At 37.7% G+C, this 27,283-nt stretch overlaps 1 protein-coding gene across 1 annotated transcript in view; it reads left to right on the plus strand.

The window, feature by feature from the left end:
- Positions 1-27,283, plus strand: part of LOC104572907 (adhesion G protein-coupled receptor A3) — a 242,508-nt gene that overhangs the window by 182,230 nt on the left and 32,995 nt on the right. The window contains exons 13-16 of the mRNA XM_088528799.1: positions 11,766-11,973; positions 12,896-13,104; positions 22,095-22,222; positions 23,327-23,450. Of these exons, the coding sequence (XP_088384925.1) occupies positions 11,766-11,973; positions 12,896-13,104; positions 22,095-22,222; positions 23,327-23,450 (669 nt within the window). The remainder of the gene's footprint in view (positions 1-11,765; positions 11,974-12,895; positions 13,105-22,094; positions 22,223-23,326; positions 23,451-27,283) is intronic.

Consider the following 27,283-nt stretch of genomic DNA (forward strand, 5'->3'; position numbering starts at 1 on the left):
CCTCCAGAAATGCATGCTCTGCTCAAATTACAGATTGCAGGTGTAATACTGTGCCTGATTTGTTTAACGGCTATAGACATTAGAGATCATTCATTAGGATAATATCCAAATTACTCAAAATCTGCAGAATACTGAGATGTTTCATGGTGTGGAACTTTTAAATTCACTTACTTAAAGACCTGAATTGCTAACATGAATTTCAGCAGCTTCAGCTTTCCATCTTTATCAAATAGGGACAATGTTTCAGTAGTCATCAAGCAGCAGTGTCAGCATCTTATTGCAGTCATCTTTATATAAAAGCAATGCCAGAAAACCATTTAAAAGTTGGTTTTCTATAGTTTATATGCAATATAGATGCTCACTTTGGTTATGACAATTCTATTAAAATAGCATGTTAAAAATTTCTTTTTTTTCATCATCCTCTCACTTATGGTCCTCAATGAACTTTATATTTGTCTAGCTTAACTAAGTGTGAATACCACACCAGTGAAATTATAAATCTAGGATGCTTGAATAGTTGCTACATTCACTCATATTGAATTACTATATCACCTAATGGCTGCATATATATACACTCACATTCAGTAAATGGATATGTCTAAATTATCCAAGGCTTTGAAAAAATCAAAAAATCCATAATGGTATGCACTGTACTCTATTAAGATACTTCTGAATTTCTTTTAGCACAGGCTTTTTTTTCCCTATAGAGATAAGCCACCTGGTATCCCCTCTCCTTTTAATCAAAATGTGTTTCAACAACTTTTTAAAAGTCTTTGTGAACGCTTTATGTCTGCCTAATGGAAAATATTAAGATAGCCATTCCTGTTCCTAATGTATGATAATCACTAAGCTATGAACCATGCAGAAAATAAAACTGTTATGAGTCTTAACATGGTTCAGCTGTTTCTAAAAGGAAATTAAAAGTGGTCTTGTGCAAAAAACCCTTGTCCGTCAATATACCAGGGCTAAAGTTCGCTCCTTAAAAATACTACATAATTGAATACAGTGGCCACTGAGTTACAAAAGGTATTTTATTAGTCAGATATTCTAACTATGATGCCTTCCTAAGATCTATGCTGTATTTTTTACTTAGCTCACCAGATTATTTGAGTATATATTAAACAAAATTTCCTCAGTTTAGCGTATGTCTATCCCATTCTGTAAGTACATCTGCAATTATTAAAATCAGAGTCTCAGGAATGAATTAATATAATCTAATTTGCTCATCATTTTCATATCTTCCATTAAATATGCCCGAAGATGAAATAAGCCTCTAAATAAAAAGGAAAAGTTCTCATTCATTGTTAGTGGCTTGGAGGAAAATGTGTTATTTCTAAAGGCTGACACATCCCTGAAGGGCATGCGAACCTAACTCTCAAGAGAGTGAGAATACCTCCAGAACCTGTTACCAGAAGCCAACCTTTACAAAAATAAAACTGCAGCAAGAGGGTCCCTGCAGGTCCAAAAGAAAACAATGAGAAGTTGCAGAGTGATTGTAGGAGTATGTTCCAAATAATAAAAGAATTCAAGGCTTTGCTCCTCTGCTCTCTAAAAAATGTCTTTGAATTCTAATGGAAAACTCTTAAGCTACCCTTAACTGTTTCTATAGTTTGAAAACTCTTAAGCTACCCTTACTGTTTCTACAGTTTGAAGAAAACCAATTTTATGCCTTCTCTGCATAGCTTGCTGCATTATTGCAAACCTAACGCAATTCTGCCTGGCTTGCAATAAGGAAGCCTGGATTGAAGTATTATGATAGGGCTGTTCAAAGCACTAGAGATCCTTAAAATTAAAATTGTATCTAAATTAGTAATTAGCATAATAATGAAACTGTGTGGTGTTTGCTATATAAAATTCAATTGATATAAGATTGCTCCCACAATGTCCATTTTTGTTGTGCAATGCACAGCTGAAAAATACATTTCTGGAAAAGATGAAAACTCAAGTGAAACTTGGATGTTCCAGAATGAGATAATTGTAGGAACAAGCAAAATGCGTGATAGTAACTTATTATTACTTCCAAATGTGGATCTTGAGACTGTGAGAGCTGGGCCTGTTCAGCTTGAAGAAGAGAAAGTTGAGAGGGAACCTGATCAGTATATATAAATAACTCAAGGGAGGGAGTGAAGAGGATGGGGTCGGCCTCTTTTCAGTGGTGGCCACCAACAGAACTAGAGGAAATGGCCAGAAACGGAAGCATCAAAAGTTCCCCAGGAACTTAAGGAAAAAATTCTTAACAGTGAGGGTGACAGAGCACTGGAACAGTTTGCCCAGAGAGGTTGTGGAGTCTCCTTCTCTGGAGATCTTCAAAACCCACTTGGACGCAGTCCTGGGCCACGTGTTCTAGGTGACCCTGCGTGTACAGGGGGCTTGGACTAGATGACCTCTAGAGGTCCCTTCCAACCTCTATGATTCTATGATTTTGTGTTCTTAAAAACACTGGTTCTTTCACAATATCTGCTGGAGCAAACATATTTGAGACTTTATGCAGGTTGTGTGTATCTTTTGTGACCCTTGTGGAATCGTGTGTTTCAATTTATTCTCAAGTTGTTTCAAATGCTTTCTCTGGAATCAAGTATTATGGCCTTACGTATAGGTGTATCATTTGTGTATAGGACCAACAGTACAAAGAAAGGATTTTGTCTTCTGTTCACAGCTATAATATTACCCATCCCTGCACCAGGATACCGCCATCCTATATTCTACTTCAGGTGGGGTGAGGCTAAGACACTTACTAGAGAATGGTAGTTCGGTAAATCGCTGATACTATTTCTAAGTGATTTTATATCAGGAATGTTCATCTGAACATGGGTAAGGAGTTAACTGTCATTTGTGTCAGATTGCTGCCCTAACAATCACACAGTATAGGAGGCTGAGGTCTTCTACCTTAGGTGCTAAAGCTAAGTCTCTTCACTTTTAAAGATGCTTAAGTAAGAGAAGGTAATACAAATATGCCTACATCTTCATCAATCTCTGCTATTCCGTGTGATAGTTGTATTTAATTGGTTGGACTTTATGAATTTATATTGACATCTCAAAAAACAGGTGCCTACGTTAAATAAGCGACTCAGTTTTCCAGTTTACCGAGTGCCTCTAGGTCTTAGGTGTGTGTGGAATTTTCCAGTTTCTCTGAAAACGATAATTCCAATACCATTCTCTGTGTTGCTTTCTTGCAGATGTGGCTCACTTTAATGTGACTGTTTTTTTTGGTGTTTTTTTTTTCCTTTCTCATGATATTTTTGCTGATGTGTGAAGATGCAGAAGCAGGAAGTTCAGCAATTCCTTTGTACAGTGAATTTCATAAGTTCTCAAAAAGAATTTTGAGCATTTATTGAAAAGCAGAAAAATAATTCCAAACTTTTTCCAAAACAACTTTAGTTTTACTTCAGTGAAAATATTGAGGTATAGAACTAGAGGGAACTGCCTAGTCTGAAAGGACTAGTTCATTCTGTCACATCACAAGCCTCAAATCACTTACAAACATCTTCGGACAATCTTCAAATATTTTGTACAAATGACTAAAAAGCCTCAGAAAAATAATGTGGCATAGAAACAGAGCAGGCAAAAATGGGCACAATAACTATATTAGACTATATTAGATGAGAGTTCCAGGATGATAGAAAGATCAACAACCCACACCAAAAGAGAATGCGTGAAGGTCTTGCTAAGGGATGCCCTGGTATGTTGTTGGGACATACATGTTGGGACGTAAGTTGTTTTTTTTTGTGTCCGAGACCACTCTCTAAAGGCTTTCCCTGTCCTCTCTGTTTTAAGACCTGCCAAAATTTTCTTACTTTTAAATCTGCATTTTTGCTCTTGACCAGTGTATACTCATTTGTCCTTGTGGCTCATACCAGCTCTTTCCTCACATGATTCTAGTTCCTCCCTAGACCCTATTCCTGTGTTTTTCAAGACAGCAGTCACAGCTTTTTCTTTCATTTCCTTCACTAACAAAGCTAAGCTCTTTTTAGCTTGCGAATCAGGATGTTCATTCCAATAAATAGGTGACCTTATTAACCATCTTCTGCACCCAGGCCATTTTGATTGATGTTTCCTAAGCCTGTTTGATCAGAATTGCATAGCATATTGCTGAATATGCCTTTAAAATCAGTTTTTCCTGTAATAGAAATGCTTTGCCTGGTGTGTTCTGTACTATATTTGTCCTTTTTATTGTTAAATCACAGTGTTGCAGAGTCCTTCTGTGATCAACCAGCACATTCAGGCCCTTTACTTTGTCTGTTGCTTCCAACAGATATCCCAAGCTTCTGACAGAAATTTTCATTATAAATTGGTGAAGTACGTGATTTTGAACGTTGTGTCTTAATGTTGGGTGACATTCTTCCTTTTAGCTTCAAGGTCAAGTGAAGCATTGCAAGTCCCCAAACTGATTTGCATGGAAACCTCTGGTATACTCCAGCTTAAATCTTCCCTGTTCAAAATAAATCACTGTATTCTCAATTTTAGCTGGTTACTTATTCATCTGAGACCATTTCTGCTAATCGTCAGTGTCTCTACTTAGCTAACAGATTTCCATGTAGTATCAAATATTCTACTGAAGGCCAAAGAAATTAGGTCAGCTGCATTTCCTTGTCTAGAAAATCAGTTTTCACAGAGGCATGTCAGGGAGTGTGTCATATTTGCCCTTGGTAGACCTACCCTCCCTCTCTCTTTTCTTCATTCTTTTTTTTCCCTCGTGATAGCAGATTAACAGGTCAGTTTTTCCTTGAGTATTTTTAAACATCTTCCTTTCCTTAGCTAAAAGTGTTGCATTTTCTGACCCTGTTCCCACAAATGCATTAATAATGAAGTCCAACATGCAAGGGGCTGGGCCTGTGCTTTGGAGGAGGAATGCGTGAACGCCTGGCTGGCTCCGGTGCATCATGCTGAGGTGCAGAGACATAATGGTCCTTAGCAGTGCCTCAAAGATCCCTCAGGCTGATTCTATTTGCCAGGGCACTCCTGCACTCGCCTCCAGGTAGCTGCCCTCGACCACGGCACACGATGAGGAGATGGTGGCAGCAGCTGTGAGTGATGCTTTGCATTAGGCAGGAAAGCTCTTTGCTCATGCCTTGGTCTGCACCATTATGTACATGGCTAACTTGGTTCAGTCATTCATCCTATTTGTAGTTCATTCTACAGAGAACTCACTGTTTTATGATAGAAAAGAAAAAAGATCTCTTTTAAAAATGACATTATAACTGTCCTGTGATTTCATGTATCATTTCTGATTTTTTCTTTGGAAAATGTAGCATTTTTATATCTTCCTGTTATTCATCTTAACATTGTCCCCATGTAAACACTAACGTTAGTGAAGTCAAGTAAAAATATGTATTAGCTGATTTTTAGCTGATTGTTTATCTTTACCTAAACATTTTTATGTAGCAGTTTTACTTCCTTTCTTTTCCTTCTTTTATAGTCTGAAGAACTTACTGCTGTATGTCTAGTATTACAACAATCACCAAATCTACCCAATTATTGATGCCTGTAACAGTATTTGCTCCATTTATTAGTACTTTCCTTCTTTTCATCAGCCTTCTGATTATACTCAATATCCTGAGCCATTTCTCCCTCTTACTTAATCTTATTAGTCCAATTAACTTTGTTAATTAATCTCCTGAGTTTACTAAATTTTCAATTGAAATAAAATTTTTATTTTTATATTTGCTAAAAATGAGGTAACTGGTAATCAGGCTTTCTAAGATTATTTTATATTACCAGCTTTTCTAAGCATTCTGCTCTATTTGCTAAATCAAACCATGGCTTCTAAATGATTCTAGAAAAACTAGATAACTTTATAGGAAACTTCTAGATGGCTTTCTCAGTAACTAGTGAGAACTTTGACCAGACAATCTTCTGTTTTTTCTGGTTGATGCCATATGTTTTTCTGGTTGATGCCATATTTTCACTATGTATTACAGCAGCATGTATTCCTACTCAGGATAAAAAATATCTGGAACTCCGTGCTTAGGTTTCCAGATGTTGATGGATATGGACTGCATTCATATTTTTTATGCCTGCTTTGAAGCATTACTACATAATGACTTTATCCCAAAATAATCCTAACATATGAACAGATATCTGTCTGGATAGCTTCATGATTTTATGTTGCACTTTTGGTGGTACCTCATCATTTCTCTCCAGGTATCTATATAAATTTTGCTTTTTTTCTTGATGGTCAGCTCAAGTCTCAACTTGCTCAGACTTGTGTTTAAGCAGCATTTTAAATGCTGGTTTAACTGTGACAAATAAGGAACAAATTTATGTAGATAAGTTAACATGGCTGGGATTTTCCGTATGCTTCCCTCACTCCGTATCCTCCCATTTAGGAGAGGAGAGAAAAAAGAAAAAAAGTCCTGCTCTTTTGTGACCTACAAACTGCTTTGTCACTGACTATGTGTCTTATGTAACTATATTTCTTAAAAATGACATTGTTTCTAATCCTTTTATAGATCCTTCCAGTGGCTCTCTCCCAGACATTCTAAATTTCAGGGTGTTTTTTTATATATATGCTTTTCATTGCAGAACCAAAAATCAGTACTTTGACCTAACCTAAAGCCTCACCGGACTGAGCTAAATACCTCTATACATGCCATGTGCTGAGATCATGGCACAGGAACGTCACTTAAATGTCTTCCAGGAAAGACAGCTGAAAACGTGGTTGTGTACATTTTTATTACCTTCCCTACTGGACCTCTGCCCTGAGTCCCTGGCTGGTCTCTGCAGATGCTGCAGGGGAGAAGCTGGCTCATTTGAGAGTCTTTTTAGCACCTATTGCATTGCCTATAATTTATTTACTTGATTTTACTATGATGACCAGACTGGTAACTCAACCAGTGCTTATTCAGTAATATCAGTTATTACCAGCAGAGTTTAGTTGCTACTTTAGTTTTCTTTACTGGTATTGTATGTCTACCTAGCATGTGCAGTTTTTGACAACGCTCTTGGATCATTAGCAATCTAAAGTATAATATCTTTAATGCACTTGAATCTATTAAACACCTCATCAGATTCTTTACAATTTGGAAGGAATGAAGTTGATTTTTCGAGTTCTCTGCCAAGTGTTCAGGTAATTTCATTTGCTTTCCTTTTTTCCCCTCCATTCTTCTTCTAAACTCATGTTAAGGTAGTTTTTTAAGTTTAGGGTATTACCTATTGGCAAAAAAATATGCCCTACAACTGTTCTGAGGATTCCAATGGCTTCATGTCTTTGAATCAAGATTGATGTTTTTCTAAGAAATATGTTTTATCTCAAACCAAAATATTGTCCTTGAGCTTGGTATTAAAGCGGAACCAAGAAAGCACTGCTGAGAATAATTTGATGTATGTCATTCTACACTGTAGCCAGGCATCTTCCTTAATACTGATCATATGTCAGTGGCTGAATTCTCTCAAAATTATGCTAAATTTTAGGCAAGTGAAGCAGGGCCATCAGGAAGCAATGCTGAAAATAGGAGGAGGTCTCTTTAAAGCCTTGTGAAACTAGAAGGGCCAACATATCACAAAGGCACCTAAGGCTAGAGGCTGTCTTTCCTAAACACTTAAAAGCTCCTTGTAAATGCTAGCATTGATTATAAGGAATGGACCGCAGACCAAAATAAAATTGCCTGGGGAAAAACTTCACTTTAAATCTTTCATTTTTCCCTTAAAACATTTTTAATAAGGGTCACACATGCATGAGCTGCAAAAATGTCAGGAGTCTGTTGCTCTCAATATCCTGAGGACCATTTGCTTCATAGAATGAGGTTTTCTGTTCAAATTTTAAACTTTGGGAAGCCAGTCAGATTTATCTGTGTTCTCATGGTTCCTTTTCGAAACACTGGAAACCAGTTTCTGCTCCACACACAAAAATTATCTCAGAAAGGACAACAAGAAACAAAGTGTCAGTTCTTATGGATCTGGACTTTCAAATTTGAGGTTCGGTGCTCAGTATAGTGTCTCCTCTGGGTCTTTGGAAAGTTTTTCAGGTTTCAAGGATCCCAGGAGCTGGGTGTCCTAGGAGTCTACCAGAGACTCCCCAGGACTGTTTTACTGCTGATAATCTCTCTAAGGCCAGCTATGGGTTGCACAGCAAATTATTGAATATCCAGGCAAGTGACATGGGAGATAATGGGCAGGTTTAGAAACTTGCATTATTCCTATCATAATTGTGGCCAAATGGATGGATCTATGTTGATAGCTTCCATTTTAAAGAACTGGCATTTTCCAGCACAAAAAAAAAAAAAATATTCCTTAGGAAAATATTCCTTCGAACATATTGAAGATTTTCTAGAATTTTTCCTTTTTTCTTTTTTTTTTTCCTCCTAACGAATACCTGTCCAATCCAGTTAATAGGATTAAAAGTGGAATGGAGTCATGAAGGGATTATTGACGAACTGTTTTGAAAATGCTTAGCAAATGTCTAAATCCTAGGTAGGAAATTGCTGACACAAACTCTGAGCTTTTCATGGGAAAGTATGAGATACTGGCGCTCTTCTTGTTGCAGAGCTGCAGATCTCATGCAGGGATTCTAGGGATGCTGCCCCTAACATGCTAAGAAATGGCACTTGTGTAGCATGGTGTTATAGTGGCCAAACAAAATTATAAAAATACATATTAATGGGGAGCTTCTGAAGTACACTCATCACTGTACATCACTCAAAATCAACATCACTGTCATTGATAACAGTGATATTCATTTTCCACGTTGTTCTGGCATCTCCAGACTTGGGTACGCTTTACATAGGTAAATAAATGCAGTTACCCTCATTTCCCCAAATAAGAGGGAACCTGAGGCAAGAGTGGTGAAGTGACTGCCTCACTGCACGTAAGGTTAGCAGTGTCCAGGACTGAGCCTCCATTCAGGCTCCATCCATCCTCTGTTGCAATAACAGGTTTGCTTCATTGCTCAGATCCTCTCCTGCAAATAATGACTACTGCTATTGCAAAAAGCATTCTCACATACCCTAGAAGTACAAATTGCTCACAAATATTTATTCATATTTTTAAACAGCATTGTGAATGTGTGGGCACTTTCAGTGTGTGCGTTTTTCATGAATATCGTAGCACATGAATTTGTTGGCAGGCATGTTGTTGTAGCACAGTTTAATTTTGAGGCATATTTATACAAAGTAAATACTCGGTGTGCTGTGAGTATTTTCCTTTCATGTGTGCACAAAGAGCAGCCATGCCCCTTTGCCTTCCCTCCCCCATCTAACCTGCACTCAAAGGCGTTTTTTCATATCGGATACATTTAGGAGAGCATTCGCAATGAAGATGTAGCCTCGTAATTGACTATGGACATTAATTAGCAAAGATTATTAAATGGTTAATTTTATGGCTATTAATGGCCTTGGTGAATTTTATGGAGGAAAAACAGGAAAAAAAACCCTCTCAGGAGGTCTAATGAGGAAGTCATTTTCTCTAAGCGTGGCTTTCTGCCATGTGGGTAGCATCACGCCGCGCTGCTACGTGCGTGAGTTGTGCTCGGACAGGCTGGGGACTGCAGCCCATCCATGCTAAGCCCTTGGTAGCCTGTGTACACAGGCTACAGTCTTTAATGTGTGAGAATAAGCCGTAGCCTATGGATAAAGACGTTGAATTCTGCTGCCATGGTCCTTCTCTGACCCTTGGTGCAGGATCCAGGCAGGAGCATGGAGGTGAGGCAGATGTTCCCTTGCACCCCCTATTCCTGCGACCTGCCATCACAAAGCTACACGCTGCTTATGGTGTTATCCCCTTTTTTGTTGTTGTAGTAGTAGTATGAGAGTCTCGCGGGAGGGAAAATATTTGAGACCTGCGCTGAATTAGATGGTTTTGCCTCATAGCAGAAGTGCTGTAAACTTGTTGTGCTCCTCTGGTGTATTTAGGGCTGCTTTTGTCAAGTCATGGCACGTTGTCGCTTATCCCAGTGCCTTTAGCTCTTGCTTTCATTATCATAAGCTTATTCAGAGGCTTCTAGCTTTCTCTTTTTGTGTATAATAATTAATTTGTGTAATTCAATGTCATTGCCGTTGTTTCATTTCCAGTGAAGAATAATAATAAAAATCCTGTACAAGTTGATCATGCTATAACTTGTCTTGCACTCCTACACCTCTTCCGAGCAGTCCATAACAGTGATTTCGAATTTGACAAATTACACTGGTTAAAAGTATGTATACATATATATATATATATATATACTTATTGACAACAATTTTACAGCTAAAATGATATTGTCAGAGGTACAGCTTGCGCAGCTACTTTGGCATATCACGCAATGAAATATGTCTTTTTCAGAGCGCAAAGTTAAGCTATTTACGACGGCTTTATAATCAGCAAATTAGGCAGTGGAAGCTATCTGAAGACAAGTGCCTGATGATTAGCTGTGTTATTTCCAATGGAAACCTTCAGAGCCATTTTAAAATCCGTTGTAAAAAAGAAACAGAAAAAAAAATCTCCTGTTGCTATTTGCTGGTTTTCTTCTGAGAATTGTCAATAAGTGGCATCAACCAGATGGAATATATAAGATGGGGGAATTTTTAATGTTAAAATCTCCAACCTTTCCAATATGTACATTGCAACTCAGGGGACAATGTGCCCAAGCCTTTGCCTGCTCATTTAAGCAGCCCAGTGACATTAGTGGCTGCTCAAGCTTTTTGGCCACGTTGCCTATGAGGTCACTGGCTGGCTAAGATTTGTGGTAAACTTTAATTTTCTCATCATCTGTTTTGCACCTTTTCACTCTCACGCGTGTATTTGTCACAGCACATGCACATACATTAATGACATGTTTGTTTACAGGATAGAGAAGATGGTTGTTGTACCTCTCAAAGAGGCAGCGCGCATGTACTATGAGTAAACTCTGTGATAAGCTATGTAAATTATGTGCACAGAAGCTACACTTTGCCCTTGGGGAGATGCAAATGAGAACATTTTACAGTTTGTTTGTTTTTAAATACATACACTTTCACTTACAGGCTCAGGACGGACTCTGCCTGTTTATTTTCCCATTGCTCATCATCTGTTTTTTCTTGCAAATAGTCTTTAATGATTAGTTTGCTACTTTGGCAGGAAAAACAATTGCAGGATGAGTAAAGTCCCCAGAACATAACATTTGGGGTATTCTATAGATGTGCTGTAAGGGAATTATCTGCTTGTAAAAGGGGGTATAATGCCCTCACAACTCAAAGGCATAATAGTGAGCTGACAGTCCCCATTCATTTCCTTGTAGTGTTGTGTTGTTTTCTTCTGCTGTGCTAGTGTTCGTATTATATTTATTCCTGCATTACTAAAACACACAGCTAACTGATTTTCTGTATATAAAGCAAAAAAAAATGTGCTCATAAAATGTGCTGTTTGCTACATCTGCAGTTCTCTACTGATGTATTTTTCTTTTTGTATTAATAAAATTATTTTAGTACTCTTTAAGTATCCTTTTGGAGAAATGTTTTAATGTAAGTTGTCTGATTCTGTTCTAAGTGAAGGAGAAAACCTGGTAGAGGTTGTCTCTTTAAATCAGATCTGCAGTGTTGATGGACCCTCTAGCAGGCACGGTAAGAACCATTCTCACCTCTGCAGCAGGGAGCTTGACCATATAGACTCGCACATTCAATCAAAACCTTTTCCCTTTTAATATGCACTGTACTATGCACTATTCCCATGGTTACAGCTCGTGCTTCTTTGGTTGCTTCCAGTCCGTTGGAAAAGGAAGGCAGCACACATTTCTTGTACAGGAGTTTAAAACATCATGAAAGCAACCCTGTTGTGATTTGCATTTTAAATGTTTCTTTTTTTTTCTCATTGTACAGAATGCTGTAGCAGTAGCTTCAGTTCATTTGCCACAGTCTGTCTTCGCTCAGTCTTCAGCCTGGCAATCTGTTGATAACTCCACTTGCAAGCTACAGTTTATTGTCTTTCGGAATGGAAAACTCTTTCCTAGCACAGGAAACTCATCAAATCTTGCAGACGATGGGAAACGTAGGACGGTTGCCACACCAGCTGTTTTTGCTAAAATAGGTGAGGACTTGTTATGTATTATTTCCTTTAATCTGAAAGCTATGGTATACTTGATTATGCAGAGAATAGAGGAGTAGAGTGTACGGTATGCTGAGAGGCTGGGAACAGTCTCTCTCTTTTACCCAAGCATTTGGATTTATTCCTCTCTGCATTATTTTATTCAGATTATTCTGCAAAGAAAGAAATGCAATTGCTGTATGACTAGAATGCAAATTTGGGATTACTATTTGTTGGCACTGTTGTTTCAGATGCTTGTTTTCTCAGAGGAAGGTGCAATAGGAAGGAACCTTGTTATACTCTTTAGAATGAGAATTGCAATACTGACAACTGAGACACTGATGAAAATAAGATTGTTCGGGTGGGAACAGTGCCCTGTTGCATGTATCAATACTAATCAGTATACTTTGTGATATGATGAATCTAAAACCTGTGTTGTTAAAGGTTTTTTTCTAAATGTGATGGATCTAGTGAGTCATTATTTTGATCAATTATTTACTAAGGCAATTTTAATAATTTTATTTGAATCTCAATAGAGTTTACATTTCTCTTAATATTTTAAAAATGTTTAAATGCAACTTTCAAAGTGCAGGATTTTCTTAGCTACTAATCCTGCCTGAAACTGAGCCCTTTTTGCAGTTACATGAGTAATAGTGAAACATTGTACTTAATTTAAGAATCAAAAAAATCAGCTTTGTGAAGGAGGATTAGATCATTTGGACATATCATGAACCTGAAATGTGCATTCTGGTTTATTTAAACTACTGCAAACTTTTCTGAATGTGAATGTTACCTTTAATTTTAACCATTAAGAGCATGTATTTATTGCTTTGTTTTCTGTAGTTTCAGTGCATGTCTTTACACAGCATGCATCACTGAAGGGTTTTCCACTCCATCTCTCTGATTCAGTGTGTTGCTTTTGCAGATGGGTGCAGCTTTGGAAACCTTACCAGCCCTCTGACTATAGGGTTGAGGCACTTTGCACGGGGTATAGACCCCATTGCAGCCTTCTGGGATTTCGACCTTCTAGATGGACATGGAGGCTGGTGGGGAGAAGGGTGCCACATAATCAGTTCTGCAGGCAATATTACCACCATTCAGAGTACACACTTCAGTAACTTTGCAGTGCTAATGGTAAGTATATGACTTAGCAAATATACCTCTCTCTCTCTCTCTCTCTCTCTCTCTCTCTTTCTTTCTCACTCGCTCTTTTAACCAAACATATATATGCTCTTTTTACGTGTACCCATATCATTCTTACCTGTCAGTAACTGACCTTTCTTTTTCTGTAATGTTTAATACAAGACAGTCTTAAAGTAAGTAATTTAACTGCTAGGAAGTGAATAAACCTGGTCAGCTCTAATATCCAGAGACTGACCTAATCAAGAATGACATTAAATTTGGTCTTACAAGTAAAAGTTCCATCAAGGAATGATCAGTGCTTATAAATTATAAGACAGGGTTTAAAAATGTATACTCCTGTGTGCTTTTACATCAGTGCATCTCTGAAGCTGGTCTGCTTTTGCTCCTGCCCTGCACTGTGTTGATCATACTAATTAGTTGCAGGCATACCGCAATGTTGAATCATTTAATAAATGGAGAGGAATAACATCTTGTGCTCTTTTCAACAAGGACAGTGTTGTCCTTGTTGATCTTGTAGGGGTTTTAGTTTGCATACTGCTGCTGATAGCCTTTTTTTTGCTAGATTCCTGCTCACGAAGACAAATATCTCAGTGCAGCCCTAACCCATCAGCCAGCTTTGATCTGCTCTCAGTCACACTCGCAGTTCACATTGCAGCTATTTAACTGTCCTGCTAAGCAGAAAGTTACCTTTGTGACAGCAAAAAGATAACGTGTGCCAAAATGACACACGTTACTGCCTGGAGCATAGTGGAAAGCAAGCAAAAAAACCCCAAAGTTTCCAACAGATACTGGTGAGCAAATGCTTGCCCTATTAAAAACATTGATCAGAAACTGATTGCAAAAAGATTAGCCAGATGCATATGCTTCCTAGCAGCTCAGTCCCAAATGCCGGTGCCCGGCTGCTCCGCGGCTGCTGCTTGTGCTCATCGCCACGGTGGGGACAGTTGAGTAAATACTGTGTTGTGTGTGCGTGGGGACAGTGAGCACAGGCGCCAGCAATCGCTGGGACGTGTGCAGGGAATACCAAGCTGCTGCTGTCAGATGGAGCCCAGATGGAGCCAATCGCGGCGCGCCGCTCCAACACCCACGAGTTAAATGCGGGTATTATCGGTCGCGTTGAAAGAACCCATTTCCCTTCAAGTTACTCAGAGGTTGGGTTGCTCCTGTCAGCTAATTTGGGCTTTTAGAGCCTTTTCCAATATCTGAGAGCAGCAGTCCTGTCTCATCTTTTTACAGCTGCCTTAAGGTACCCCTTTCCTTTTTCCCCCCAGGCCTCAGTTTCCCCGGATCCGAATCCCGGCTGTGCTGTGAGGATGCTCTGGTGGGTTCAGCCAGGGCAGAACCTGTTGCCTTTGCAGAGGCCACACCCAAAATGGCGCCCGCCAGCCCGCAGCGCAACCCGCCAGTCCTCAACTTGCTCACTTACTACATGTTGCCCAATCCCATTTGCAAGCAACCGCCTCCAGCGTTTGGTTCTGTTTGCAAAAACGATATCCTAGCATAAGGGATGCAATTTGTTTTCAGTTTGCAAAACTGAATGCAGGTTTACCTCTGGTAAAATGCAGGTGATGGGTTTTCCACAGCCCGAAAGGCAACTCTGGTCCAGTCTTTGTTTCTCATGGTAATGCAACGTTTCTTTTCTTGTGTGCATCTTTCATTTTCATCTATGCTAGACCTTACACTCGCTCTGGCTTTACTGTTGCTACTGTAGCAACCTTGCTGATGTGACAGGTACCTTGCTTACATTTCGCACTTGCTTTAGGAAAAGAGATGCCCAACTTGAGGTTATTATAATGCACACGTATAATGCATACATACAATCACATCTGCCAGCAGCTGTTTTTCTAGACAGCTCATGGAAAACTTTTGCAGCTTTATTATGTGCATCTGTTCCCATACAAGCGAGCACAATATTTGCTAATTGGTATTTTGCAGTGTAATGTTGTGGACTTGTTTGTTTGATTTGGATTATACTTTTCTGAGCAGTTCAATCCTCGTATGAGAAGGGAATAATATTTAATTACTCTGCCTTGGTGTTACTTTCCAATATGAACAATATGCAGTTCCTGTGTGTATCTACTGATACCACATTTGAGTGGCTGATGCATTTTGAAGTACTAAGTGACAGTAAATTCAAAATAGTTAGCAGTAAGTAGCAGCTAGACAGTGGAATTCAATACAATGTCATATGTTATTTTTTCTATATAATATAATCAAGTATATAAAACCATAAAGATTCATAATTGATTATTATGTTATGGGGTAATAGCCATAAACATGATGTAATAGCTGTAAACTGAAGTGCAGCAAAAAAGCAAGAGTGAGCCTAAAGGTTTACATTACTGTCTGAATACAGTATATACAGACAGGGCACAAGATGAAGGAGAAGCCTCGATTAATGCAGCTGTCCGTTGTTTGGCTGGTATAGTGCATATTCTGAGTCATCAGTGCTGTCCCTTATCTTTTTTCATATTAAGTCAAAGTTCATGAACTATTATTATGCAAGTCATTTTTGCCCATGAACCATAAAAGGCTAAAAATAAAGGATTCATGGGGTCCCTTTCGAGAAAAGTTGTAATCAAGGATTTATCAACTGTGATTGATAATTAATGAGTGTGAGCATGCTTCAAGTGAGAAGATTCATGTTGAGACATTTCTTTTCTGTCAGTGACTACTGTCAGTTCTTGTTAAAGTAGTGTCAGTAAGAAAGAGTGCAGTCTGGCCACCGAGTCGGGAGGGAGATATAAGGATATGTGCAATGCTCTTGCACGTCCCTGTGTTGGGCAAGCAGGTCAAGTTGAAGAGCAGACAAAAGAGCATAACACAGCATTTTCTGCTGCTGATCAGCTCTTGACTGGCAGACCCAGAGGTGAGAGCAAATGCTCTGAACCTCCTGAGTTATATTCCTGCACTTTTTTCTTCATTTGCTGTGTGTTTAGACCAGTCCCCTGACTTCACTCTCCACTGTTACCTCTAGATGAAAGACAGTAGCAATCTAACTTCTCCTAGAGCTGGCCAAAGACCTGTGGGGTCTTGAACTATGAATATCCGCGATATGTGGGGTTTTTTTGTTGTTGTTATAAATACAGTGCATTTGTGCTCTTCTGTGAAATGAGCTTTATGTTAGTATTTTAATTCTTCAAGACTGTGTTTTTGTTTGTTATGAGCATTGTAGTAGCCTGTAGCAATAGTTTGTATGACTAAAGGTGTACCTCTTAGGAGATAACAATATCCAACAGAAACATCTGAAAGCCTTTTAATATTCACAGTATATTACAAAATTTGTTAAATAGGTTTTGACATATGTTGACCTTTGTTCTTCTTTTCATTTTTCTTAGAACAGTGTGACAATTCAGTAGTGATGGATATTACTGTAAACGTGTGCAGCATGTCCTTTTCCCCCTCAGACTCCTTTGTCTAGTGATTTCCTCAAATTTAGCAAATAAGCTGAGGTAAAATTCTTAAATTTGTCTATGTATGCAAACTCTCAATTAAGAGAAAATGGATTGATGAACCTTGTTAACATTTTTTTATAAACTTGAATATAGGTCATGCAAACAAGAGATCGTAAACAATGTTCCTTTTTTTCTCACAGTTCAGTGCATCTCCTTTTTAAAACAATGTAGGTGATTTTTTTTCCCCTGTGAATATAGAGTCATTCTCTCAGAAAGTAGCTTACTGTCTGTAGATAGTTATTTGAGATAATTAGGTCTGAGGAGACTGAGCTGACAAAAACAGGACAAATTTGAAACTTTTCTGAAAACAAACCTTGGAAAAATCTCTGTGAAAGAGACATTGAGGAGAGGCAAGGCAGTGGTAATGCCTCACACTAAAAGAGTTTGAGGGTTCTTCTACAGTTTTAGAAGCGTTCTCTGAATCTTTCACATCTCTCCAGATCACAGTTCCACAAAAGCTACTTTCTCAATATTTTTAATGTGACTGGACTGCAAAATTTCGGAGGCCCATTTAGTTCTGAAAACAGACAGTCACCTCAACTTCCATAACTCAGGGCTTCTCCAAACAAAAAACATCTGTCTAAGCCTTTTAAAAATTAATTCATGCATCATGGAAATATTACAGAAACATTATTTAGAAGGTTGATATAATTATTGTATTTGATATTTTACTTATAGAGAGCACAAGGTTTTTGCACTAAAGACTGGAGAAATTGTTCAGTACTTTCAAAAATCAGGCTCCCTGCAAAGAGATTTGTTTAAAAGTGAACTTTTCAAAGCTTTTTGGCTATAAAAAGCCTTCATACTTAGAAATTAGACCTTAGCAAATTATGAGCACCAAAGATTAAGAATATGGATGTCAAAGACTAATCACTAACTAAAGTAAAAGAAACAAGTCTATCTGGTGGACTGGAACTGGTGAAATTCCCTTGTAACATTAACTTTGATGCTTGTGTGTGTGCAGAGATGCTGCTCAGTGTGGATAGCTAGAGGCCTCACCTCTGTCGTCATTCAGAGACCCGATCAAGAGGCACATGCTCTTCACCTCAGCTGGCGGGCGCTGCTCACGTAACAGGGAATACTTAGCACATATGGCCAGCTACTCAGCAAAGATTGCTTTTATTTCAGAATATTCCTCCTGGTGCCTGTCTTTTGTATAAAGCCTCGGGTTAAAGTACTCATATAAGACAGTAAGATCTCCTTGGCTTTCTCGATTTATATTTACTTTTTATTCAATTTTACTGAATAATTTATATAATATTCGCTGTGTAAAATGCATACACTGGCTTGGCACTGGGGACCAAAATCCAGGTCCATCTACTTCCTAACTGCTCTAACTTTTTAAGAACTCAAGCTTCTGACTGAAGCTCTTTCTTCCTTTATGTCTTCTTAACGGATCTTCCATTCTTGGTTGTACATCTTTAGCAAGAGGGTAGGGGATGCAGACTATGAAGAAGACCAATAAATGGGAGGCCGCCTCCTGGGATATAGAAGATGCCCATCAAAGACCTAGGATCTATGTGACCAGCTACCCTGCTGTCTTACCTTGCTGGACTGCTTCTCCACTGTCAGTGTCTTTCTTGTACTGAAGTACTCACACTGGACACAGCACTCAAGATTTGCTCTCTCGAATGCTGGATAAAAGGGAATGATCTCTTCACTCAACTTGCTGCCTAGGCTCTTGCTAATGTAGCCCAGTATGTGACTAGCTTTGTATGCCACAAAAGCACACTGCTGACTTGCTTTCAATTTTTTTTTCCACCAAGACCTCCTGATGCTTTCCTGCAAAGCTTCTTTCTGCCAGGTGTCTCCCAGCCTGTACTGCTGTAGGTGTTATTCTGGCCCAGAGGCAGGAAAGTCTGTATTTGCCTTGGCTGAACTTCGTAAGGTTCCTGTCAGCCTATTCTTCAAGCCTCTTGAGATCCTGCCAAATTGCTGCCCTTCTCTCTTGCATATCAAGTGCTCCACTCAATTTGCATTGCAGTGTTTTTGGCTCTCCGTACATAGGCCCATCTCATTGCCATATTCAGGTGCTCCTAAGCATGCTAACAGAGCTTGTCATCTAATTTTTAAGTTGTATATTGCCTAGGAATCTATAAGTGTGAATATGGATCTAAATCTAACCCAAGGTCATTGTTCAAATGCTCTTCTCTTTCTAAGTCTTAACTTGAGAAACTCAATTTCTCATGCCCTGCTTTAAACACAGAAGTCAATTACATTATACTTTCTAAAGTCATCATATAGGCATTAAAATTCTTTAATTTGCCAACAATTATATGAATAATGAAATTGTACGAGAATGAGACTTCTCTTTTAGCATCTGTAATTTAGTGAAATATCCCAATATTTAGTAGTAGTCTATTGTATCTTCCCTTTATCCATGTCTGTATTGCTATGAGATAGCTCAGGATTGCCTTCAGTAAGTTATCTATACACTTCTTTATATTTTCAAATTGACTTCTAAGTCATCAGTATAGATATATCAGTTTTAACTGACTTTTGGAATGAAGTTGCAAGTAAAGGTTACAGTTTCACTGTCACTGTAGTGTTTTCATAATTCCCACTGTTGGATGAAACAACTGATAAAATGTCTTTTCTGTCTCTAATTTACATCACTAGTGTCTTCAGTGCCTTATTAATGATAGTGCCATTTACACCAGAGGCTGCTTGGTTTCACATCTTCTTTTAAGGGTAAATGAAAGACTATGTCTCATTACGCAACATTTTACTTGTAGTTGTAGACTACAGTTCCTTTGTAATGTTAAAAATCTTGTGTATATTCATTTTCTTGAAGAAAATTCCTTCCAATTTCGCTATTATCCTTTTAATCTTCTTCAAGAAATGAAATTAAAACACCTTGTATAAATGTAGCATACAATTAGGCTACTTTGTCTGTAGCATGGGGGAAAAAAAGAAAAAACATTTTTTCTGCTCACTGCCTTCCCCAGAGAATTACTCAGGGAATGTTGACAGATCAATAAGTTCTAATTATCACTAAAAAGAAGACAAGATAAGTTTATTATGTATCTCTAATGAAATCAGTTTTCAATACACAAAACTCTTAAAAACGGTCTTCTACATTGATAATAATGCCTTACAGTACCCTTACTTAAAAGTTTTATCACTTATTTACTAAGATTAGAAGAGAGATGTTAAAATATGAATACTTTTAAATGTAATTAGCTCTAAGATGCTGATTGTTCCTGATTCTTCTGCAGGCAAAATTGCTGTAGCACTGTAGAGCATATGGCATTTGCTTTTATATAAGTGCCCAAACACACAGTGATTGGTCAGTCCCTGCATTTGCACTATTAAAAGCTAGTTCTTTGTGTATTAAATGACGCCACCTCAAGTCGCCTTCTCCTGTTGTTACATAAATGCAGTTTCAGTTTCCTTTTTCACAATTCTGTTAACATTGCAGTCATCTTCCCAGAAATATCTGAGACGTTTATGTCTTTAAATAACTGCACTATTATTATATATGTTATGATAATAGCTTCCTTAATATGCAAAAATGAAACAAGTTTATATATAAGAGCATACCCAAAAGGATAATGAGGAATGCTGTTGGTTTACCAAAATCTGATAGTATCTGTAAGACCTGGAAGTATTTCATAGTTTTCAGCAGAATTTTTCTAGTTAAATAGTCCAGTATTTATTTACATTACTAGTCTAGTAATGTGAACTAAATTTATTTGAGCTAAAATTGTCTGTGTCTCAAGAAACTCAATTTCTGGAACAATTAGTAGGGACATCATGCAAATAAACATATGGGAGAAAAAAGGTTAACACAAGGACATGAGATTAGCTGGGTGTGCAGTTCTTAGCTGATAGACTTATAAAGAATATTGTGTATTGAGTACAACGTATGTTGTGAACGTATGTTCTGAACTGAACGTATGTTAAAAATTTCTCTTTCAGTGGTGATTGAGGGATGAATAGTGAGAGACATTAGCAGAGAGAGTGAAAATACCTCTATAACTGAATTTGAGTCTTGGTGAACTGGACAGCGCCGGGGAAGGGCATGAGGGACAAGCAGTGACTGAGCAGACTTCTCATCTGAACTCAGGGACACGTGCGAGCCAAGGAGATGCTTGAGGGGAAATGGAATATGATTGCATATATTTGCCATTTTGTTTACATGGTTCTTGTGGGGTTTTGTTTATGTATGTTGCAAGCTGCCCTATATTTAGGGTTTAATGCTAATATATATGGCTGAAGAGGTTGCATATAGTACAGTCATTCTTGGGAACTTTAAAGCTAGCATGAAGAAATTATAATGATTACCAGAGTAGGTATTGCTTGTAAGAAGAACCATTCTGCAAAGTAAACTGAAGTGAACGTCACGCACTGATTTTATAACTACATGTAATCATTAGCTGCTGTTACATTGCAAGTACAAATACATAAATAATGGCCCTGGAAATCAGTTTTCTGCATGCAAATATGCTAAAAAAAAATGCCACAGTCCCAGTCTCCAAGGGGAGATCAGCTTCTGTCTTTCACCCCAGTAAAAGAATGCATTGAATCTCCTTCATGCATGTTTATCTCTGCGCACACAGTGCCATTGCACAAGGAAAGTGCCAGGCAGATACTTCGTGTGTTCTCTGGTGAGGGTTTACATGTCTAATTTGTAGTTTTTGCAGAAATGTAGTGGCACCAACACATATGTCTTTAGTGAAATTCTAATGCTTTATTTAATTCAAAGAGTCTGAAGATTTAATGTTTTCCATACAGACTACTTTTGCTTTCCATCTTTCTCGCCTGCAGATTTAGTTCTCCTGTGACACTATTTTTATGTGAGGTCTTATACCTGGGTGAGATCCAATAAGTCAGAGTGGGAATTTGATGTGGTTAATTTTATAAAGATACTCCTCTTTCATCTCTTTTCCTTGAAGAATTGTGTCAACAGACACTAGGAGGCCCAAAAGGAACTTGTGGTTCTTTAGTCTGCTGTAAAAATACTTTTGAATTGACACAGACAGTAGCATATGTGCAACTGGGAATGAAGGTCACTGGGCCAGAGGACATATATTAGCTGTGAATGATACTTGAATATAGAAGCCAATCAGTTGATATTTTGGGTGTATTCTCATGGCTTTTGCTTTTTTGAGTGGTCCTTCTGAAATCATATGTTCCATTTAGAGACTTTTATGGTAATTTGATATTTTGTGCTTAATATTCTGGTAGAATACATGCATAAAGCTCATGTTATCAGAAGGAATAGGTATTGCTAATGCCTGCAAGGTGTAATCTTCTCTGTTTTTTTCCAGACTTTTTTTTTTTTTAATTAGGATGTGTCTGCTTGTACAAAAAGGTTAATTTCTCTCTTGCAAAGTATATGGAGATAAGGAAAGAACAGTCGGATATCATTGTAAATTCATGAACTAAATCTACATAAAAACTTCATCATCTTATTTTCCGGCTCTTGAAAGCGAACAGCTAGAAATGACGTGACATATTGTAATGAAGTTTCAGAGTTTCACACGTGTCTAATGATGTTAAATCATTTTGCTTTCTTCATAGGATTTTAAGACAGTGCTGTCTTTCCCCCAGTACCCAGGGGAGTTTCTGCACCCTGTGGTATATGCATGTACTGCAGTTATGTTGTTGTGCCTGTTTGCTTCTATTATCACCTACATTGTCCATCACAGGTAAGAATTTTGCTATTCCTCACTAAAAAGGCACAGTACTTTAAATGATCTTAATTACTGTTGGAAAGTAATATAATTTAGACTAGAGAAATCATTAAAAGTTTATGTCAAAAATAAAAATAAAGATGTATACAAAATGGAAGTCTGTCATGAGTCTAAGTTCTTCTGGGAAAGATGAAGAAAATGGAACCTTCTGTCTAAAAATATACCAATTCTTCTAAGCATCAATTTAATGTAATTTGTCACTCCACTAAGCAAAACAAAACAAAAAACAAACAATCAAACAAAAACAGTCCCATATGACTTCATGACTTCATTTTTAATTGTATAAAATTCAACATTTTAAAAACGGAAAACATAAATCATTATGATGACCTTTGGTACCTTATTGAGATGTATATCTAAATGGTTTGCATAGATGTATAGTGCTCCTAAAATTTCCAACTTGACAATTTAGGATAAATCTGTTTGGTATAAATCCACAAGGACCATCAACTCAGTGTGGGATGGGTTCTAGCCAAGCACCTGCATTTTAGACAATTAGACCAGTGGTTTTGGAGTCTGAGAACAAGTTTGATTGAAAGCTGTGGAAGCTCTCACTGGATGAAAGATATTTTCTTTGAATTTTAAATCTCCTTTTTTTTAGAAAATGTGTGTTTTTCTTTTATATAAAAGATTTATATAAAAGTCGTTTTAACTACATACATTTGTTAAAAGACTATTAGCAATTTAAAAGAGAAGGAATGTGTTGTACTGTAGAAGCTGCTAAATATTAATCATGTGAACTTAATGCAATGACTTCTCATCATCTGCTTCCATTTAATCCTTCAGAAACATCTTGTTACAGCTCTGCTTATCTGAAGCAATTCAATGAGCTTTTTACTTGTATCACTCTTCATTAGATGCTTGATTGGAAGGCACCTTCAAATCAGTAGACTCTTCCTTTTCCCCTGTTGACTCCAATGCTTTATAAACAGGGCTCTTGTTCTATAGGTAAATGGAGTTATGTAGATCTTAAAGAATCACAGAGTTCAATTCTGTCATGTTAAATATTTTTCCAAAGTATTTACATAATAGATATATATATATTTTTTTTTTCAACAGCACAATCCGAATCAGTAGAAAAGGATGGCACATGCTTCTCAACTTTTGTTTTCATACTGCTCTTACTTTTGCTGTCTTTGCTGGTGGAATCAATCGTGTTAAATACCCAATTATATGTCAGGCTGTAAGTATCTGTCTTATTCTTATTAAAAAAAAATGAAAACCTGAAGCTGCATCTTTTAATATAAGGTTGATGGTTCTCTTCCTGATCATATGTTGTTCCTGGATCTTAACACATACGTTCTTCAGAACAAGTTGTTGTTATAACCATGGTTTCTAAAGGCCAGCAGCAAGAGACAGGAACTTCTGTGTTCGAGGTTTGGTTGTGGCCTGAGTTTCTGTGAAAGGTCGGCCAATTTGACCTTTCCTCTGCAGCTCAGATTTCCTTTATAAAAAACAATCTTAAAATTGTGTGATTGTAATATTTCTCTATTTTACAAGATTGTTGAAGAGGACTGTTCTTACATGTTTGTAATGTCCTTTCTGATCTTTGGTTTGAATATGCAGAACTAAAATTAATGCTGCTTTTCTTTAATACAGTGCTAGCCCACAGCTGCCTGAGCGTGGCTCTGCATTCACTGGGTGATCTTTAGATCTATGCTTGGGTAGCTTGCTGCTTACAGTACAAATACTATTTTTTAATTGCATTCTTGCCCTTTTTTGTACCTGATGGGTATGCCCTACAATTTCAGAAAGGCTTCATTATGCAGAAACATCTGTGACTGCAGTAATTGTCACTAACTATTATCCAAGATATTTATTTTCCCTTTCTGAGACTTACATTTTTAAAAATTAGCACATGTATCTTCTCTTTCTCTTATGCACAGAGGAACTGACTCTGCCTACTGCTGTCACAGTACTCCTGTCTAATTCAGAAATGAAGAGTGTCATGGGGTTTGAGCTTTCAAGAAAATAAAAAATATCCTCCATTATAATTCCTTCCTGAGACCAGTGCTTTTGTTAGCTAAATTATGAGTTATTTTCTTGGCTTGGGACAATGTCCATTCTTTGAATATAAAAATATGTCATTGGTGCATTATAATACTTCTGTTATTAGTAAAAAGAGTTATAATATTAATCTTCTAAGCACTCATACCACTTCTCAGCAAGCTTCCTGAAAACAGCAGCATGTAAATTGCCTTTCTGTTTTTGTGTACAGATCTTCTTCTTTCAGTTTTTAGATTCTCTTACCTATTTTAGGTGAAAATATAGCTGAGATAAAATGTTCAGCTTGAATAGGTACAAGGAATAATGAACACCAAAGCTACACATGTAGCTTGGAAGGACTCCTGTCTAAGAAAACAAAGCCAAGAACAAAACTGGGCACCTTTTATGTACAAATATGTTGTACTACAGGCTCATGAAATTTTAAAGCAATGAACTGTTGTTTCATAGATGCAAGTGTAGATAATACAGTCTGCATACTTACTGCAGTATAATCTTCAGGCTTCTGTGAGATCTTAAATATAATGCAGTTTAAAAAATGATAGAATATTTTAGATCTTTTCAGCAAGCTAATGAAGATTTTTAAGGCTGTTCTCCCTGAAATATTACCTTGTACTTCTGTAGTCCTGTCATTAGAAAATATTGGGGGATTTTAGACAGATAAAAAATGTGCCGCAGAATGCTCTTCTGAGTTATTACTGCTATACTGATTGCACAGGGAGGTAACCTTCTCTGTAAGGGAAAGTTAGGAGTGACATTCAAAAGACAAGGGAAGGTTTATTGACTTCAGCTATTGTTCTATTCTCTATTAGAATTAATACCTAACTGCACCTGTAGCATAACTTGTGTCAGTTTTTGCTCTAATTTCCTGTCAGATCCTGTGAAAGTCTTTAGTGCTTTATCAGGAAACAGCACCCGTAGATCCTGTAAGCATGTACACTGTTTTATGTGCAAAGTTTAGGTATGTTCATTACATGGTACAAATTTAAATGACACAGTTGTCCACTAAATTATTCCGAGATAAATATCTTAAAATATCTAATAAACTGCATTGTAATAAATCTGTGTATTCCAGCAGATTGAAATATCATTTACCATTGTCTTTGTCTGCAGTTTGCAAGTGAGTATAGCAGATTAGCTTGTAGGGCAGCCATGGCCATGTAATTACATGATCACAAATGACCATCTGTTGTTACAATCTTTGGTTATTTACTTTGCAGATTGCGTGGTAACAATGTAGTATTAACAGTGATAATGAAAAACTGATTGAGATAAATGAGTTATTAATAATCTGTTATGAGAAATATATAAACTACATGAATATCTTAATAAAATGCATTATCAGTGACAGCTGTTTCTTGCTATGATATTGAGCCAGATCCTGAGCTGCTGAGAAATAGGCACAGCTAGAGAAAATGAATAGATCCAAGCACATATGCCTTTTGTTCAGTTTCATAAAGTTAATTATTTGCCTGACACCTTGCCCTGTCAACAGACAATATCATTAGCTGTTAAGATACAGGAAGGAAGCAGGGCACACAAGACACATGTACTCCTTGGGTCCTAGTAGAAGGTACCTGATGGAATTAGATAGGGCAGACTGACACAGCTGTCCATAATCTAATTCAACACTCCTCTAGGTGAACAAATGCCCTCTCCCAGGACATTCCCAACCCAAACCCTTCTTTAGCTGCTTCCTTACCTGCAGTAATATTTAAAAAAGAAATGTGGGTCCCAATTTCCTCTTGTGATAACCTTTAGAAGATTACCACTAAAATAAATACCTGAGAATTAAGCTTTACAATGCCAAACCCAGGCAGAAGAATAATCAGAACATTTGAAGCTCTCCTGAGTAGTTCATGTATTGGAGCATTTCCCATAGCCTTTCTAAGCAGTGGTGGGCTGCACAGTGCTCCTTACCTACAGCCCTGGTGTGTATAGCCATTCTTCAGATTCCTCAGCCCAGTGAAATGTGTTTGCTTAGCTGTTGTGGGCTCATGTCTCCTTCAGGTGTAAGTTTTGACTCTTTTTCCTTAAGTTTTGGAGATAAGCTGGTGTTACTGCTCAAGAAGAGATTTGTGAGAACGTTATCGTTTCAAGTAGCATTGAAGACAGTGATACTCTGTTTGTAACACCATTAGTGTGGCTATAGCACAAGTATCTTTGGATCTGTTAGAGTTCATAGCACAACTTTGCTCCTGCAGCAATGTGATTTGCACTTTTGGTTTCCTAGGCCTGCCATGGAAGATTCCAAGTCATAGTAGCTGGAACGTAGTGTCAACCTCTACCTTGCTTGCTGTAATTATCTATAAAACTCTTACATAAATTTCACTGCCACATCCTTGCCCAAGTGAATGATAGATTGAGGGTTTTTTCTTCCTAATTAAGCAAAAACAGCAGTTGTGAAATAACTTCATCGGATCACCTTCCCCCTTATAAATGAGGTGTCCCAGGCTAATTTTAAGCAGCAGGAATTAATGCGATGGAGATGGACCCATTTTCTATGTCATAATTGGAAGAACCTTCATGTCTCCTTGAAGGCAAAGCAAATTGAACTAAGAAATGTGTTATCAAAGATAGTAAGATATTTATTTTTATCTATAATCTAACAATCTAAAACTACCTGTTAAATCAGCATGTCTATGCCAGAGAAGATTTTGTGTAGATTGTTTTATTTGGCTGTTCGCTATGTCCTCTTGTTATTTGTAAAGATATGTGAGAGTGTTGGTCTGGAAGATCCTTGTGCTGTTTCACAGATTTTCTGTGTGACTCAAGTGTATATGCGCAGACATATGACTCTGTGAATCTGATTCTGAGTGTCCCAGAGGTCTGGCTGCTGGTGTGGAACCCAGAGCTTTGAGCTGGTGCCAGAGTCCTTCAGACAATGCCAAGGATGTGTTAGGAACAGCAGAACAAGATTAATCATAGCCAGTGTGCTGCACAGGAGGGCGCTTGAGCGAGCCAGCAGGTGATGTCCTCAAACCCTTACATATCCATGGCGCTCAGATTTAT

The sequence above is a fragment of the Tinamus guttatus genome, unplaced genomic scaffold (assembly GCF_059628265.1).
Source record: "Tinamus guttatus ecotype Peru unplaced genomic scaffold, ASM5962826v1 Tinamus_guttatus_pri_ptg000314l, whole genome shotgun sequence".
NCBI classification, from domain to species: Eukaryota; Metazoa; Chordata; class Aves; order Tinamiformes; family Tinamidae; genus Tinamus; species Tinamus guttatus.